This window comes from Melozone crissalis, unplaced genomic scaffold, assembly GCF_028551555.1.
Source record: "Melozone crissalis strain CALT ecotype California unplaced genomic scaffold, PUWL_Pcris_2 ptg000012l_1, whole genome shotgun sequence".
Lineage (NCBI taxonomy): Eukaryota > Metazoa > Chordata > Aves > Passeriformes > Passerellidae > Melozone > Melozone crissalis.
The window spans coordinates 2,917,260-2,932,386 of record NW_026535790.1 but is presented as its reverse complement, the minus strand read 5'-3'; the positions used below and the strand labels follow the sequence as shown (position 1 = coordinate 2,932,386).

The window sequence follows — 15,127 nt, the reverse complement described above, 5'->3', positions numbered from 1 at the left end:
GGAACTGTCACGAGGGGTTTGGCTCCGTTTTTTGAGGTTCTGGTGGTGGTGTGTCTGGTGAGGGTGTTGGCGTGCCCGGGATTTCCGTCCCCCCCTTTTTTTTGGGGGGTCCCTGTAAATATGTACAGTGGCCGTGCAGCCCCGGCATTTCCTCTGCATTCTCATGTGCTGACTTGTACAATGATCTTTTCAAAGGTACTTGGATAAAATGAAATAAAACCCCACATCCCACTGCCTGCTGCTTTTTTTCCTTCCCTGTGGAGCAGGCCCAGGCCCTCAGCAGCCTCTGGGGTGGACAGAGGATGGGGCAGGGTTGGTGAAGGGCACAGGGTGGGACTGGGGCTGCTCTGAGCTCCCTGGAGGGGTGGCTGAGCACATCCTGGCCCAACAGGACCAGCATGTTGCCCCTGAAGGAATGGCTCAGCAGAGAGGGGGCAGTGCTGGAGTTGCCAGAGGCTACAAGCCAGGCTTACATGCCAGTAGAACCCCATGTTGCCTGCCTTGGCTGTGACAGCAGCTCCTGGGGATTGCCTGGGTCTGGTGTGTCATGAAGGAGAGACCCCAGCTGGTCCCCCATCACCTGAACCCCACCATTGCAGCACGGAGAGCTCCTTGGCCACCTGGTGCCAGTGCAGGGTTGCCAGGATCAGTGCAATGGCGCAGCTGCCCCAGGAGGACACAGGCCCTAGACAGGTGGCTGCTCCCAGCACATAGACACAGACACAGAGCAGAGCCCACATTGTTTCCAGTGGTTTATAGCGCATGCCTGCGTAGGACAGGGCTCACAGCTCATCCCGGGATTCGTCCGTCCGCGGCGCACTTGGGTCCTCCTTGCCCGTGCCGTTCCCAGGGGCCTTGGTCACCTGGAGAAGGCGGCAGTGAGGCATGGAGGGACACACACTCCCTGCCTGACCCTGTCCCTGTCCCAGCCTGCAGGATCCATCCCCCAGCCCCTGACCTCACTCACCGGAGGCTCCTCAGGCAGTGTCCCCCCATTTTCCAGGAACTTGGAGAAGGTCTCCACATCTCGGCTGCTCTTATACTCAATCATCTGGAGCCACGGGAGCAGAGGGCATTGAGGGTGCCACCATCCCCCAGGTGCTGGTGGCCCCACCAGTGCCCACACGTACCTTCCTGCCCGGCCCTGCAGGGAAGTAGTGCAGGGTGGGGTAGCCGTGGATGGTGATGTTCTCCAGCTCGTTGGCTGTGGAGTCCATCTTGGCGATGACGATGTCCTCGCGGTCCTTGTAGCGCTCGGCCAGCTCCTCCCAGGCGGCCTCCATGGCCTGGCAGTGGGGGCACCACGGTGCATCTATGGGGTGGGGACACTGAGCAGGCGGCTGGGACAGGGCTGGGGCTGTCCTGGAGGGGCTGAGCCCCACGGCAGAGCTCAGGGAGGGATGTGGGTGACGCTTACAGAACTTGACAAAGACGTTCTTGGTCTCATCAAAAGCCACCTGCTCGAAGGTCTTCCCCACCAGGACTTTAACAGGCCGTGTGTCCCAGTCCTCAGGGGGCTCTGCACTCAGCAGGCGAGGCTGTGGGGACAGTCAGGGCAGCCACAGCCTGGGCTGAGCAGTGCCAGAGGCCCCTGGGGCACAGTGCAGGCTGGGGCAGGGGTGTGTTCCTGTGCTGCCTTTTGGACCACATCTTCCCTTCTGCTGCCATCTCAGCTCTGTGTGTCTCCACGGCAGCAGTTTCCTGCCCCCTTGCCCATAACAAACCCCAAATCCTCAAGCCTGGCAGCAGGAGCACCAGCAAACAGGTCCCTGCTGTTCACCACACAACCATCCATCATCCTTGGGCTCCCGAGCCAACAGCCCATCTCTCCCCACAGGGCAGAGCCCATCATGCTGCTGCCCTCACCTTGATCTTGCCATCCAGCACGCCCTGGATGAAGGTGCGGATGGCCGACTCCGAGAAGTTGTCCTGTTCCATCTGGTACTTGCGGTTGTTCTTCATCCTCACCAGGCGCAGGGTGGGGGCGTCAGCAGCGGTCATGCCAAAGAAGGACAGGACATTGGCGCCGTGCCCGGTTACATCCACCACCACAAAGAGCACCTGGGCAGGGAACAGGGGACACTGAGCCTGGGGAGTCCCAGAGCCACCCTCCGTGTCCCTTCCATTGGGCCACCTCACCTCACCCCTGAAGCCACCGGCAGCTGCCCTGAAGCCGTCCTGCAGTGACAGCTGATCCGGTGAGGACTTGTTGAGGAAGAGTAGCATGTGATGAGGGATCTTGGCACTGAAGATCTGGTTGGAGGTCTGGGGAGGAGGAGGACAATGAGGGCAGGGCAGCCGTGGCCGTCAGGGGACAGTGGCAGGGCTGGGGACGGGCTGTACCTCGTTGGTGAACTCCATCACCAGCTGCAGGCTGTGGACGCGGAGCAGCCGCGTGAGCTCGGCCGTGTTCAGCCCCCGTGCCGGGTCCACAGGGAAGTTTGTCTGTCTCTCATCAAACTGCCAGGGCAGGGGCCTGTGAGGGCTGAGGGGAGGGCAGGATGGCCCCACCACGCCCCTGCCACCCCCTCACCTTCTTGAACAGGCAGACGGTGTCAGCTGACAGCCCGTAGGCCTGGAAGAGCTCAGCTGCCTCTGCCACGCCGAACGTCAGGTCCACCATCTCAGCTGCCACCTCGAAGAACGCCTGGGCTGCCTCACCCTCCAGGTCCTGCACAGCCACCCGTGAGCGCCACAGCCACGGCCACAGCCATGGTCCAGCCCCAGCCAGCCCCAGCCCACCTTGAAGAAGCCGATGGCCACCAGGTCCTGGGAGTCAATGAAGGCTGCGGTGGTGTCGGTGTCCTGCAGCAGCGTGGCGCTGGGGCCCGCCCGGCGCTGCATCCAGAGCACGATGCCCTGGCTGTCCATGCGGCCTGGCACACAGATGTCACCTGACACCCCTCTCCAGGCTGCCACCCCTCCCTGTGCCACCAGCCTCAGCCACCCGCCACAGCACGATGGCACTGCCCACCATCACCACCTCAGACATCACACTGTCACCTGTCCGTTATCACCACCAGGACATTGCCACCCCTCTCACCATCACCACCCTGGGACACCCACAAGGACAGTGCCACCATCAACCATTGGCCCCTGCCACCCTCCCCAGCCCCATGGCAGTGTCCCCCGTCGATGGGTGCCAGGGACACTGTGTGGAGCCTCAGCCCTACCGGTGTATTCCAGGGGGTGGGTGCGATTGCCATCACGGAAGAGCTTGAGCGTGGGGTAGGAGGTGATGCCAAACTCAGTGGCCAGGGCTGTCTGTGCCGTGGCATCCACCTTGCCCAGCCGGGCTGGGCTGGACTCGTTCCTCAGCTCGGTGGCTGCCTGGGCAAAGGCAGGAGCCAGCTGCTGGCAGTGCCCACACCACGGCGCATCTGTGGGCAGGGGACAGCATTGATAACGGGGACAGGTGTGGGGATGGCTGTGTGAGCCCACTGGGCCCCAGCCTGTGCCCCTGTCCCACACCCACACCATGTTTTGTGTCCCATGCCAGTGCTAAACACCCTCACCCACGCTCTGCGTGTGTCCCTGCTCTGCGTGTCCCCACCCCGTGCCCTGTCACATGGCCTGTGCCCTTGTCCCTCTGTCCCACAGCCTTGCCCCTGCCCACCCCGCCTCCTGTGCCTCCTGTGCCCTGTACCCTGCTGTACCTGTGTCCATGTCCGTGTTCTGCCCACACTCAGCCAGGCCGATCCCCCTGCCCACATTTCCTGCCCCACTCCTGCCCTGCCCACAGCCCTGCCCGCCCTGGGGCACTCACAGAACTCCACCAGCAGCAGCTGGTGCTCACTCAGGGCACGGGCAAAGTTGTGCTCGTGGAGCACCAGGACATTGTCCTCCTCCTTGATCTCATCTGAGAGCACTTCATCCTCTTTCTTCTCCTTTTCCTCCTCTTCTATCACCTCTTCATCCTCATCCTCGCCCCCCAAAGCCGGGCCCAGCCAGGCCAGCGACAGCACCAGCAGCCAAACCAGCCGGGACCCGCAGCCGCGCATGGTGCCGGCGCTGGAGATGTTGTCCAGGGAGGAGGACGCAGATAAGGGACCTGGGGGCGGGTTGTGCCTGTCCCCTGGGGCTCGTGGCCCTCCGCTACTGGCTGCCCGGCCCGGCCGATAAGGCAGCGGGACCAGGTGGCGTTTTCCAGAGCTTGTCCCCCAGGGAGACCTGGCCCCGCCAGCGGGATGGGGACAGGGAGCAGGGGACAGGGAGCAGGGGACAGGCATAGGCGGTGGGGACACAGAGACACCAGTAAGAGACCAGTCTGTAGGGTTTAATGGCGATGGAAGAGCACAGCCTGCGAGCGGGCGGGTACCGGGCACGGCACCGCCACGGCAGGGTCACAGCCCCGGCCCCAGCCATGGGCACGCCGTGAGGACCAGGCGGGCGTCGAGGTTTAAAAAAAAAGAGCAATTAAAAATAACTTTGGTTGCGAAGACCACGACCACGGGCTCTCACTCGCTAAGGGACCCCCCCGAACCCCTGACGCGACCGGGGCAAGCGCGGCGGTGCCGGGACGGCGGCCCCCGGGCCCCGAGCGCGGGGGGAGCGGCAGCGGGGCGGGCTCAGTCCTCCCAAGCCTTCTTTATGCACAGGCCCCACTCCCAGCTCAGGTGCTCGGCCTTGTCGTCGTCGGTGACGAGCGAGCGGACGCGGTAGGAGCCCCGCGCCAGCCACCCCCGCGGCGCCTCCTCCGCCGGCGTCACCACCTCGTACTCCTCGGCCCGCGGCGCGTAGCTGCCCACCATGAACACGTCGCGGTCCACTGGGCCGGGAGGGGACAGAGGGACGGGTGAGCGGGGCCGGGGTGCCGTGGGGGTCCCCAGCCCCCGCCCCGGCCCCCAGCCCCACTCACCGGGCCGGCCCCGGCGGTAGGTGAGGTGCAAGCAGCGCAGCCCGCAGACGATCTCCCTGTTCACCTGCGGGCACAAGGCAGGGGGATCTTGGGGACTGTCCCCATGGCATGGAGACCCCTGGCATCCTGACATCCACAGCTTCCAGGATGTCAGGATTCAGCAGCATCAAAGGTGGCAGGGACTCCAGGCTGGCAGGTAACTCCAAGAGGGGCAGAAACTCAGAGATGGCAGGGATCCCCCTCAGGAGGGGCAGGGACCTCTAGGAAACCCTTGGATACCAGCACTGCTGGGATCTCTGGGAGAAATGAGGATGCTGGGGTGGCAGGAACCATGGGGTGGCAGGAACCATGGGGACAACAAGGACCTCCGGGGTGGCAGTGACCCAGGAGGGAACTCAGGATGGGCAGAGACCCCCAGAGGGGCACAGGGGTAAAGGGTGGAGGCAGATGTGCCAAGGCAGAGACCCTGGGACAGGCAGGGACCCATGGGTGGCAGGAGGGACACTGTGGGGCAGGGTCCCAGGGCAACAAGGACCCCTCAGGGTGGGGACCCTGTGGTGTGAGGGCAGCAGGGCCATGCCCAGCCAGCGGGCACAGGGCACCACACACTCCCTTCACCTTGAAGGACACCTTCACTCTGTAGTCCACCCCTTCCTTCAGCACAAAGGCCCGGCCTCTCAGCTCCTCCAGGTCTCCTGCACAGGCAGATGGTCCATCAGCCCAGTACCCCTTCCTCCTCCCCCTCCTCCTCCTCCTCCTCCTCCCCAGGTGTCCCCAGGCTCACCTGTCAGGTCCATGGTGATGGGCCCTGGCGCCTGCTCGCACATCAGTGTCAGCTTTGTCACCTGCACGTTGGGCACGCTGGCATCTGGGGACAAGCAGCAGGGCCCAGCCCTTACCAACCATGGCCAGCCCCACCATCACCTCCATCCCAGAGAGCCAAGGGGCAGCTCATGGTTGTGTGGGAAGGGCCACAGTGTCCATGGAGGGGGTGTTAAAGCAAGTGGGTGCCAGGCAGGGCACAGAGCAGGTGCACCTCAGGTCACCCCACCACTGCCCTTTGGGGTAAGATGACATCTAAAGGACCCTGACATGGGTATTTCCCAGGGGATACCATTCCCTGGCTCGGGAGCAGAACAAGGGGGAGCAGAGGATGAGGATGCAGCACGTGCAGCCAATGCACCCCTTGAGGTGAGCACTGGTCTCATTCACCCCACAGCCCACCCTGCCCTGCCCCAGCTTTCACACACACCACGGTGCCCCCCCATGCCCCCGCTGCTGTGCCAGCCCTCCCCCCCCCAGTTTGCACCCTCCTGGATGCATTCCTGGACGGACGCTGGTGCTGGGCCCGTGGAGCTCCCCGGGCACCCCCAGAGCAGAGCAGCACCGGCCCGGGGTGGGGAGCCCGTGGGGGCCGTGGGGGCACGGTCTGGTCCCCCCGGCAGCGGTGCTGCCCCGGTGTTCCACCCCCGCCCCCGCCGCTCGCTCCTCTCAGTCATCCCCATGAATTTCCCGGTTCCCTGTAGCCGTTCCTATGGAAACTGCGGCGGTGATCCCGTCACCACGGCAACTGCGGGGTCCCCGGGCCCCGGCGCTGTCGGCGGGGAATGCCGGGCTCCGTGCGCGGGTGGGGGGCACGGGCGGCACCCACGGGCGATTCCACCGGGATGTGCCCTCCCCGCCGGGGATGCCCCGCGGGGCGCTCCCTGCCCGAGCTCCCCGAGCCCGCTGGGGCCGCCCGGGTGCCCAAAGCCGCCCGCAGCCCCAGCCTTACCCACGGCAGCGGGGATGGCGCCCAGCAGCGCCTGCTTGTATTTCCGCAGGCTCTCATCCCCCGGGTCCAGCTCCTGGATCTCCCGCAGGCTCTTCTTCTCCGGCGTCTTGTACGCCAGGGCCGCGTCGGCATCCTCCTCCTCCTCCTCCAGCGATAGCGTCACCCCCTCCTTGTCAGCCATGATGTCTGCGGGGGACAGGCGGTGGCAGCTCCGGGGACACCCCGGGGACACCCCGTGCCCCCGACACGGTGGCTCCGCTGGGCAGGGGGCGGCTGGGCTGTGACAGGGGAATCCCGCGGGGAGGCCAGGCCGGTGCCCTGCCGGAGCCGAGGCCAGGCTGCCGGGCTCGGTGTCCCCAAGGCCTGGTGGCACAGCTGAGACCCGCGGTGTCGCCGCCGGCTGAATTCCGCACGGTCATGGAGCAGGGCGAGCTGGTGCCTGCGCGCTGGGCCCGCTCTGGGGGGCGCTTGGAGACCCCTCCAGCCCCCAGAGCCCCTTGGTGTCACCCGGAGAAATCCCTGTCACTGCCTCGCAGCCCCTCCAGCCCCACTGGGCACCCTCCAGCCCCATCTCCCGCCCCAAACCCAAACCAGCGGCTCTGCAGGGCAAAGAGGCATCGCTGGGATGGTGGCTCCGGTGGCTCTGGTGCTGCCAGACTGCTCGGGGGGCACAAGCAGGGCTGATGTCCCCGCAGTCCCCGACTCTCCCTGCCCACTGCATCACCACCCCACTCCTGTGACTGCGAGCGCTGAGCTCCCCAAAACCCCCGAACTCCATCCCGGGGGACACGCTGGGAATACAGCACGGGGCAGAGAACGCTGCCTGCTCAGCCCCGGGGCAGCAGGGCCAAAACTCGGGGTCGGTCTGGCCAAGCTGTGGGTCCCAGGGCAGGGACAGTGATGGGGACACAGCAGTGGCAGCGATGGGGACACAGCAGTGGCCCTGCTGCCCCTCTGCCCCCCCCCGCGGCCCTGCCCTCGGCTGTCACGGCAGCATGGGGGCACTCCCAGCCCAGGGATGCGCCCACCCCGGGACTCGGGGCTGCCCGCGGGTGGCAGGGCAGGATGGCCTGGGCCAGATGCCACAGGCTGCGAGGGGGACAGCAGGGATCTCCCCCGTGGGACGCTCCGGTTCCCCCGGGCCAGGAGTGCTGCTCTCTCACGGACGCACCGGATGCCCGGGGGATGCTCACGGACTGGCACTCGGAGCGATGCCCGCCCTCCCTCCCTCCCTCCCGGGCAATGCCCCCCGGCGCTGCCCCCCGGCCGCCGCCGCTCACCTCGGTAGCACAGCGCCAGCCAGAGCAGCTCCAGCAGCTGCCCGCCGGCCTCGCACACGTCCAGGCCGAGCATGGCCGGGCCGTGCCGGGCCCGCCGCCCCCGGGGCCGGGCGGGGCGGCCGCTGGCGGGGCCCGGGGCGCGGCTCTGCCGGTGCCGGCGGCTCCTCCCGCCCGCTGCCGCCGCGCTCGGCGGTGCCGGCTGCTCCCGAGCGCTCCCCGCTGCGCTTCCCGGCGCTGCCCGGCGCGGCCCGGCGGGGCGGCGGCGGCTCCCGCAGACGCGGCGGCTCCGCTGCCCGCCCCCGCCCGCCCCCGCCCCTCGGCGGCTCCAGCCCCGCCGCTCGTGGGCGGCGAGACTGCAGTGAGCTCATCGCCGGGCGCGCCCGCCCCGCGCTGCCCGCACCCCGCGAGCCTCCTGGTGTACCCTCAGTGCACTGTGTGCATCCCAGAGCATCCTCTGGGTACCCTCGGTGCACTGCCTGCATCCCAGAGCATCCTCTGGGTACCCTCGGTGCACTGCCTGCATCCTAGGAGCCTCCTGCCTGTTATCTCAGGGCACTGCCTGCATCCCAGAGCATCCTCTCTGTACCCTCAGGGCACTGCCTGCATCCCAGAGCATCCTCTCTGTACCCTCAGGGCACTGCCCATGCCATGCCCGCACCCTGCCCAGCACCTCGCTCGCAGTTCCCGCACCGTGCCCGCGCTGTCCGGAGCCCCGCACGCTGCCCGCACCCCTCGAGCATCCCTCCTGTCCCCTCAGCGCTCCGCCCGCCCCCTGCCCGCGCCGCCATCCCGCAGCCACAGCGGTGCGGGTTCCCCTCCGGGGCACCGGGAGGCTGCGGGGGCAGCGGGGGCCGGGTTGCCGGGGGTGCCACGGGCAGGGTCAGATCGGCCCCGGGGGTCGGGGCCGGGGTTCGGGGCTCCCGGTGGAGGCGGCGGCAGGCGCGGGGGGACAGCGGGGCGGGACCGGGCGGGGCCGGGGCGGGGCCGGGCCGGAGGCGCGGCGCGGGGCGCGCACCCGCGATGACCATCGGCGGCCCCCGCGGCCGGCACCCCCGCCTCCAGATGCCCTGTCTGCGCAAGGTGAGCCGCACCGGCACCGGCAGCCGCCCCGCGGGGAGCGGGCACCGCGCCGGGGCACGGCGGAAAAGGGCACCTCCAACGAGGGGAGCGGGCACGGCGGGCACCCGGTGTTGGGGCTGTGGGGATCGGGCACAGGCATCGCGGGGCGGCGGTGCCGAGGGCACCGGCACCGTGTGGATCGGGTACCGGGCGCTGGGACTGTGCAGACTGGGGCACCGGCGCCGTGCGGAGCGGGGACGGGGCGCGGGGACCGTGGGGACCGGACGCTGACACCGCGCTGGTTTACGCGGGCACCGGGGGCCGCCGGCGGCGCGGGTGTGGGATCGGCGGGGAGCAGGGGAGCAGCACCGCGCAGCGAGCCCGGGACAGCGGGCACAGCCCGGCCCGGCGCCGCCACGGGCACCGGGAACCGCCCCACGAGGGAACACCCGCGGGCCGCGCCCGGAGCTGCGTGCCCTGCTCCCCACGCCGGGCTGGGCTGCTGCCAGAGCCTCGGCAGAGCTCACTCCCCAAAACCGGGGTTCCCCGGGCCGGGGATGCCCGGAGGATGAGTGTCTGCAGCTCCAGCATCGGCTGCCGGGTGCCTCGGTCAGGCTGTGGCACGCCAGGCTGTCCCCAGGCTGGGCACTGGGTGCCCGGGGGCACTGCGGGGTTCTGGGCTGTCCCCAGGCTGGGCACTGGGCGCCCCTGTCGGGTTGCAGGGACCCGGGTTGTGCCCAGGTCACAGGGTTCTCGGGTCACAGTGAGGGGAGCCAGGCTGTGCCCAGGCCCGGAGCCGCCGTGGCGGGGCTGAGCACGGCGGTTCTTGCCCGGCAGATGGAGCGGATGATCGTCAGCATGCAGGACCCCGACATGGGCATCAAGATGAGGAACCAGCGCTTGCTCATCACCGTCATCCCCCACGCCATGACAGGTGGGTGCCCTCGATGGGGAAGGTGGGGAAGGCGTGCGGGAGCTCCCCGGGTGTCCCCAGCCCCGCAGCACCGCCGGCCCCGCCGCTCCCCTCCCGCGCCCCTTGCTCCGCTCTGCAGCTGGGATCAATTATGCATCGGCTGCGCGGGGCGGGCGCTCGCTCGTCCTTGGCAGGGCCCCCGTCACCCCGCGTGACCCCTGGCACTGCCATGCTGTGCCAGGTGCCCCGGCCGAGAACACCCCCATATCAGTGTGGGGATCCCCCCTGCACCCCACTAACGCGGCCTTCATCCCTAGGGAACGACATCGTGGAGTGGCTCATCCAGAAGTACGGCATCACGGAGGAGGGTGAGTGCCCTGGCACAGGCAGTGGCACCGGGGAGTCAACTGGGCTGCCGAGCCTGCACGCAGCCCGCAATCCCTTTGCACAGAGTCGCTGCACCTCGGCAACCTGATCGTGAAGCACGGCTACATCTACCCGCTCAAGGACCCGCGCTCGCTGGTGCTGCGGGCGGACGAGTCCCCCTACCGCTTCCAGGTAGGGCCCGAACCCCGGGGCTGCCCCCCGGGCACCCCAGGGCAGCTCCTCAGCCTCTTCCTCCCCGCAGACCCCCTACTTCTGGACCAGCACCAAGTGGCCGGCCACGGAGCTGGACTATGGTAGGTGCCACCGTGCCTCTGGCATCAGCGTGGGCTGAGACCTCTTCCAGCCCTTCCAGCCCCTTCCAGCCCCTTCCAGCCCTTCCAGCCCTTTCCAGCCCCTTCCAGCCCTTTCCAACCCTTCCAGCCCCTTCCAGCCCCTTCCAGCCCCTTCCAGCCCTTCCAGCCCTTTCCAGCCCCTTCCAGCCCTTTCCAACCCTTCCAGCCCTTCCAGCCCTTTCCAACCCTTCCAGCCCCTTCCAGCCCCTTCCAGCCCTTCCAGCCCCCTGAGCGCCGCCGCTTTCCTGCAGCCATTTACCTGGCCAAGAAGAACATCCGCAAGCAGGGTGACCTGATCGAGCACGAGAAGGTGAGCGGGGCCCTCCCCACTCCCGCCATGGGCTGGGGCAGTCCCGGCTCACCCCGGAGCGGGCGGGGGACGCGGCTGTGCCTGTGCTGCAGCCAGGCCAGGGGACAGGGCCACACCGCGGCTGTGTCGCTCCCCAGGACAACTACAACCTCCTGCACAAGCGGATCAACCACACGTGGGACTTCGTGGTGATGCAGGCGCGGGAGCAGCTCCGGTGAGTGCGGGCACGGCCGGCCCCGCCGCGCCCGGGGAGCGGCCGGGATGGAGCGGCCGGGATGGAGCGGCCGGGTGCCGGCAGGCAGGGTGCCAGCAGCACCTCCCCGCTGCCTCTGCACGGCCAGGGCAGCCAAGCAGCGGCGCAAGGGCGACCGCATCGTCATCGACTGCCAGGAACAGGCGTACTGGCTCGTCAACCGGCCCCCGGTGAGCGCGGGGCGGGGGCGGGCTGGGGGTGCAGCCCTGGCACCACGCACGGCCCCGGCCCGAGCAGCGGGGCTGAGGGGCTCAGGGGGTGCCCCAGCCCCCAGCATGGTGCTGTCCTTGCAGCCAGGAGCCCCCAACGTGCTGGAGCAGGGTCCCGAGCGCAGGAACTGCCACAGCACCCGTGTGCAGCTGGTGAGTGGGGGTGTCCGGGCACCCCAGCGGGCACAGGGCACACCCAGTGCCTGTGCCGGGGTGAAGAGCTGCCCCGGTGGGTGCCCATCCAGTTCACCCCACGCTGTGCCCACATTTTGGGGTGAGGGGTGAGCCCCAGCTCTGCTAACATCCGTGTCCCCCACCCCGAGCATGGAGGGTCCGTGTGTCTGTCCTTGCACCAGCATCCCTCTGTGCCAGCACCTCTGGTCCCCGCAGGGAGCCCTGGGGTGCCAGCAGCAGCCACCAAGCCCTTCCCAGTGTTGTGACCCCACTAATGCTGCCCCAGCACCCCCAGGCTGCCCTCACTAACCACCCACTTTCTCTTCTCTGCGCCGTGTGCCGTGTCCTGTGCCCATGTAAGTGTCACTAACCCGGGGCTGGTGTCACTCTAGGGTGTGGAGGGGGGGAGCCAGGGTTCATTCCATGGGCTGTGCTGGGGAATGAGGCTGGAGGCCACGGGGATGGGATACTGAGTCCCGGGGTGGGGGGCTGGGTGCCTGGATTGTCCAGGGTGGTGGGGCAGGACAGTGTCCCAGCCCCACCGTGGCCTCACCCAGCCCCGTGCGTCTCTTGCAGACCAAGAACATGGATTACTACAAGCGAGAGGTGAGTGGGGCCAGGGGTGGGGGCAGCTCTGGGGGGCACGAGCTGCCAGCCACCCCAACATCTGCCCTGCGCCTGGCCCCAGATCGAGTACTGCAGGAAGGCCATGGCCAGGACCAGGGTGAAATCCTCCATCTGCCTTGAGGGGTGAGTGCCAGCAGCTGCCCCAGCCACGGCTGGGTCCCTGCCAGGGTGACTGGGGCACCCACACCCCAGCAGCTGGTGCTGGCACCTCTGCACCCCAGCCCTGAGCAGGGAGTGGGGCTGAGGCTCTGCACAGCTCGGGCACATCCCCACCACGTCCCCTTCATGTCCCCACGGTGGCTGGGGTTGGTGGCCCTGGTCTCCTCCAGCCACCGCTCCTGGCAGGTACATCAAGTTCAACGAGCAGTATGTGCCCCACGACCCCATCATGTCCGGCTGCCTGCCCAGCAACCCCTGGATCACGGATGACACCACGTACTGGGCCATGAATGCCCCCACGTAGGTGGCCCAGCCCCCCAGAACCCCAATCTGCAGGTCTGTGGGGTCATGCAGGCTGCCATGGGCTGCCAGCCCCAATGCCACTGTCACCTACAGAGTGACAACCCCTACAAAGCTGCGCGTGGAGCGCTGGGGCTTCAACTTCAGTGAGCTCATCAACGACCCCTTGGGCCGGACACAGCTCCTGGAATTCCTCAAGAAGGAGTTCAGTGGTGAGGGGGCCCAGCCCCAGCCCTGAAACACCTCAGTCTTGGCACCCCAGTCCCACCATTCTGACCCAGCACTGCCAAACCCACCATGTCCCACTAGTGCCTAATCCACAACACCACAAACCCATTTAGTGCCTAATCCAGTGCCCAATCCCAGCATCACCAACCCACCATGTCCCACTAGTGCCTAATCCACTGCCCCATCCCAACACCAAAAACCCATTAGTGCCTAATCCAGTGCCCAATCCCAACACCACAAACCCACCATGTCCCATCAGTGCCTAATCCACTGTCCTATCCCAGCACCACCAAACCAACCCATTGCTGTGCCCTGCCATTCCTCAGCCCCACCACATCCCAGTACCTCCCAGCTATCTGCCCCAGTTTCTCCGCCCCAGCTGACTCTCCCTGTCCAGGGGACACATGCCCAGCCATGGTGGCCTTTGGGGGTTGCCCGTGAGGGGTGCCCAGTGTCCCCATTCCCAGCACTGTGTCCCCTCCCCAGCTGAGAACCTGAGTTTCTGGGAGGCGTGTGAGGAGCTGCGCTACGGGGAGCAGTCCCGCATCGCCGAGATCGTGGACTCCATCTACCAGTGAGTGCCAGTGGCTTCGGGAGGAAGGTTCGGGGCTGGTGAGGCCATCCCGGTGCTCTGCCCATGTCTGTGGCTCCCCAGGCAGTTCCTGGCGCCCGGGGCCACGCGCTGGGTGAACATCGACAGCAAGACGATGGAGAGAACCCTGGAGGGCATCAAGACGCCCCATCGCTACGTGATGGACGATGCGCAGATGCACATCTACATGCTGATGAAGAAGGTGGGTGAGGGCGGGGCTGGGCAGAGCAGGGCTGGGCAGGATCGATCCTGACCTCTCTACTCGCCCAGGACTCCTACCCTCGCTTCCTCAAGTCGGACCTCTACAAGAACCTCCTGGCCGAGGCCGTCATTCCCCCGGAGACCAAGAAGCGGTGAGGGCAGGGGCTGTCCCCTGGGGCCACCAGGGGCAGTCACGGCCGGTTCTGACCCGGTTCTGCCCGCAGGGTTTTCCCCTTCATGCGCAAACAGCGGCACTCCAGCCCCAGCCCGGCGCTGCTGCTGCCCGCGGGCGATGCCGAGGAGAGGAGCAGGAGCCCTTCCACGGCCCCGGTCCCCGAGGAGGAGAGCTGAGAGAGCTGAGAGCTCCGTAGCGCCCCGACCCAGCACAGCCAGCCCCTGCCGGCAGTAGCACTGAAGGAGAGAAGCCATACCCCCCCCGGAGCCAGGCTGACCCCGCTCACATCCCCGCAGCCCCTGTCCCCCCTCGGGGAGCCGCACCCAGCCGGCCTGGTGCGGGGTCACCCCTGCTCCCCAGCCCGGGCACAGTAAAACCCCACGGGAAACACCCAGGCTGCCGTGGTTCTTGGGGAGCGGGGCCAGGGAGGTGTCGGCAGGGTGGGAGAGGCACAAAGTGCTGCCCATTTCTGGATTGAGAGCTGTTCTCTGGGCTGGAGGCGATGTCCTGCCATGCCTGCAGCAGGCAGCCAGGGCGCAGGGCCGGGAGGGGACCAGATCTGCCATGGCACAGCCAGCACCCACCGACCTGAGGCTCCCAGGGGCAGCACCAGCCTGGCACGGCCCAGCTGGCACTCGGGGTGACAAAAAGGCCTCTGGAATGCCCTGTGGGCTGGCAGGGGCACCAGGAGCAGGGCTGGCAGCTGAGCCACTCTGCTGTCCAGTGCTGTTAATCTGAGCGAGGCTGGGGATCGCAGGGCAGGATTATTCCCCTGCCGGGAGCACAGCCCCAGCTGCACAGGATTATCGCTGGTGGTTACATAAAGCAGAGGGGGGTGATGGCCAGCAGTGCTCAGCCCTGGAGCCCAGCCTGCTCCACACGTACCCACAGGGCAGAGCTGGGCACAGCCCCAAAGGGACAAGGAGGTGCCATCCTGGATCCCGGCTAGCACACACGGGAGGCTGGCATGCTGGGGGTGATCCTGCCCCGCCGCAGAGCCTGGCACAGAGCGAGGGGCACTCTCAGCTCCCTGCTGGGGCAGGGGAAGCTGCTGGAGCCCCGGTGCCAGGGTGGAGCTGGGCCCTGGGTGCAGTGACAGATGGCCCCGGCTCCAGGAGACAGCGCCCGCCACGCGTCTCCCTCCGGCTTGATCCAAATCCAAACCCCGGCATGAGATTTTCGTGCTGATGGACTGCAGAGGGAATCTGGGGTGTAAAACCAGGTCACAGAGCCCCGGGGGGGCAGGGACGGGCTGGCCCGGCCTCGTTATCTAACTGCAGCCTCTCTCCACACGCT

General features: G+C 67.6%; 3 protein-coding genes across 4 annotated transcripts; 1 reads left to right on the top strand and 2 right to left on the bottom strand.

Annotated features, from left to right (window-relative positions):
• Nucleotides 1-773: 773 nt before the first annotated feature.
• PDIA2 (protein disulfide isomerase family A member 2) lies at nt 774-4,229 on the bottom strand. Its single transcript, XM_054271144.1, has 11 exons — nt 3,767-4,229; nt 3,174-3,380; nt 2,743-2,876; nt 2,534-2,671; nt 2,344-2,460; nt 2,140-2,265; nt 1,867-2,061; nt 1,418-1,538; nt 1,131-1,312; nt 968-1,051; nt 774-863 (listed from the first exon to the last, which is right to left on the bottom strand). The coding sequence occupies exons 1-11, from the start codon at nt 4,227-4,229 to the stop codon at nt 783-785; spliced, it is 1,848 nt and encodes a 615-aa protein (XP_054127119.1). The 3' UTR covers nt 774-782.
• Nucleotides 4,230-4,255: 26 nt separating this feature from the next.
• Nucleotides 4,256-8,022, bottom strand: ARHGDIG (Rho GDP dissociation inhibitor gamma). Its single transcript, XM_054270664.1, has 6 exons — nt 7,913-8,022; nt 6,633-6,818; nt 5,643-5,726; nt 5,477-5,553; nt 4,859-4,922; nt 4,256-4,768 (listed from the first exon to the last, which is right to left on the bottom strand). Exons 1-6 carry the CDS (start codon nt 7,983-7,985, stop codon nt 4,569-4,571), a joined length of 684 nt encoding a protein of 227 aa, XP_054126639.1. The 5' UTR covers nt 7,986-8,022; the 3' UTR covers nt 4,256-4,568.
• An 884-nt stretch (nt 8,023-8,906) lies between these two features.
• On the top strand, nt 8,907-14,202 carry RGS11 (regulator of G protein signaling 11). 2 transcript variants are annotated; one of them, XM_054270794.1, is made up of 17 exons: nt 8,907-8,992; nt 9,809-9,905; nt 10,202-10,252; nt 10,336-10,442; nt 10,513-10,564; nt 10,855-10,913; nt 11,051-11,127; nt 11,255-11,336; nt 11,460-11,528; nt 12,132-12,155; nt 12,238-12,299; nt 12,522-12,635; nt 12,732-12,847; nt 13,350-13,437; nt 13,519-13,657; nt 13,726-13,808; nt 13,881-14,202. In XM_054270794.1, exons 1-17 carry the CDS (start codon nt 8,933-8,935, stop codon nt 14,005-14,007), a joined length of 1,407 nt encoding a protein of 468 aa, XP_054126769.1. In that variant the 5' UTR covers nt 8,907-8,932; the 3' UTR covers nt 14,008-14,202. The 2 variants fall into 2 exon arrangements, with proteins under 2 accessions (XP_054126769.1, XP_054126768.1); XM_054270793.1 differs by having other exon boundaries at nt 12,126-12,155.
• The last annotated feature ends 925 nt before the right edge of the window (nt 14,203-15,127 follow it).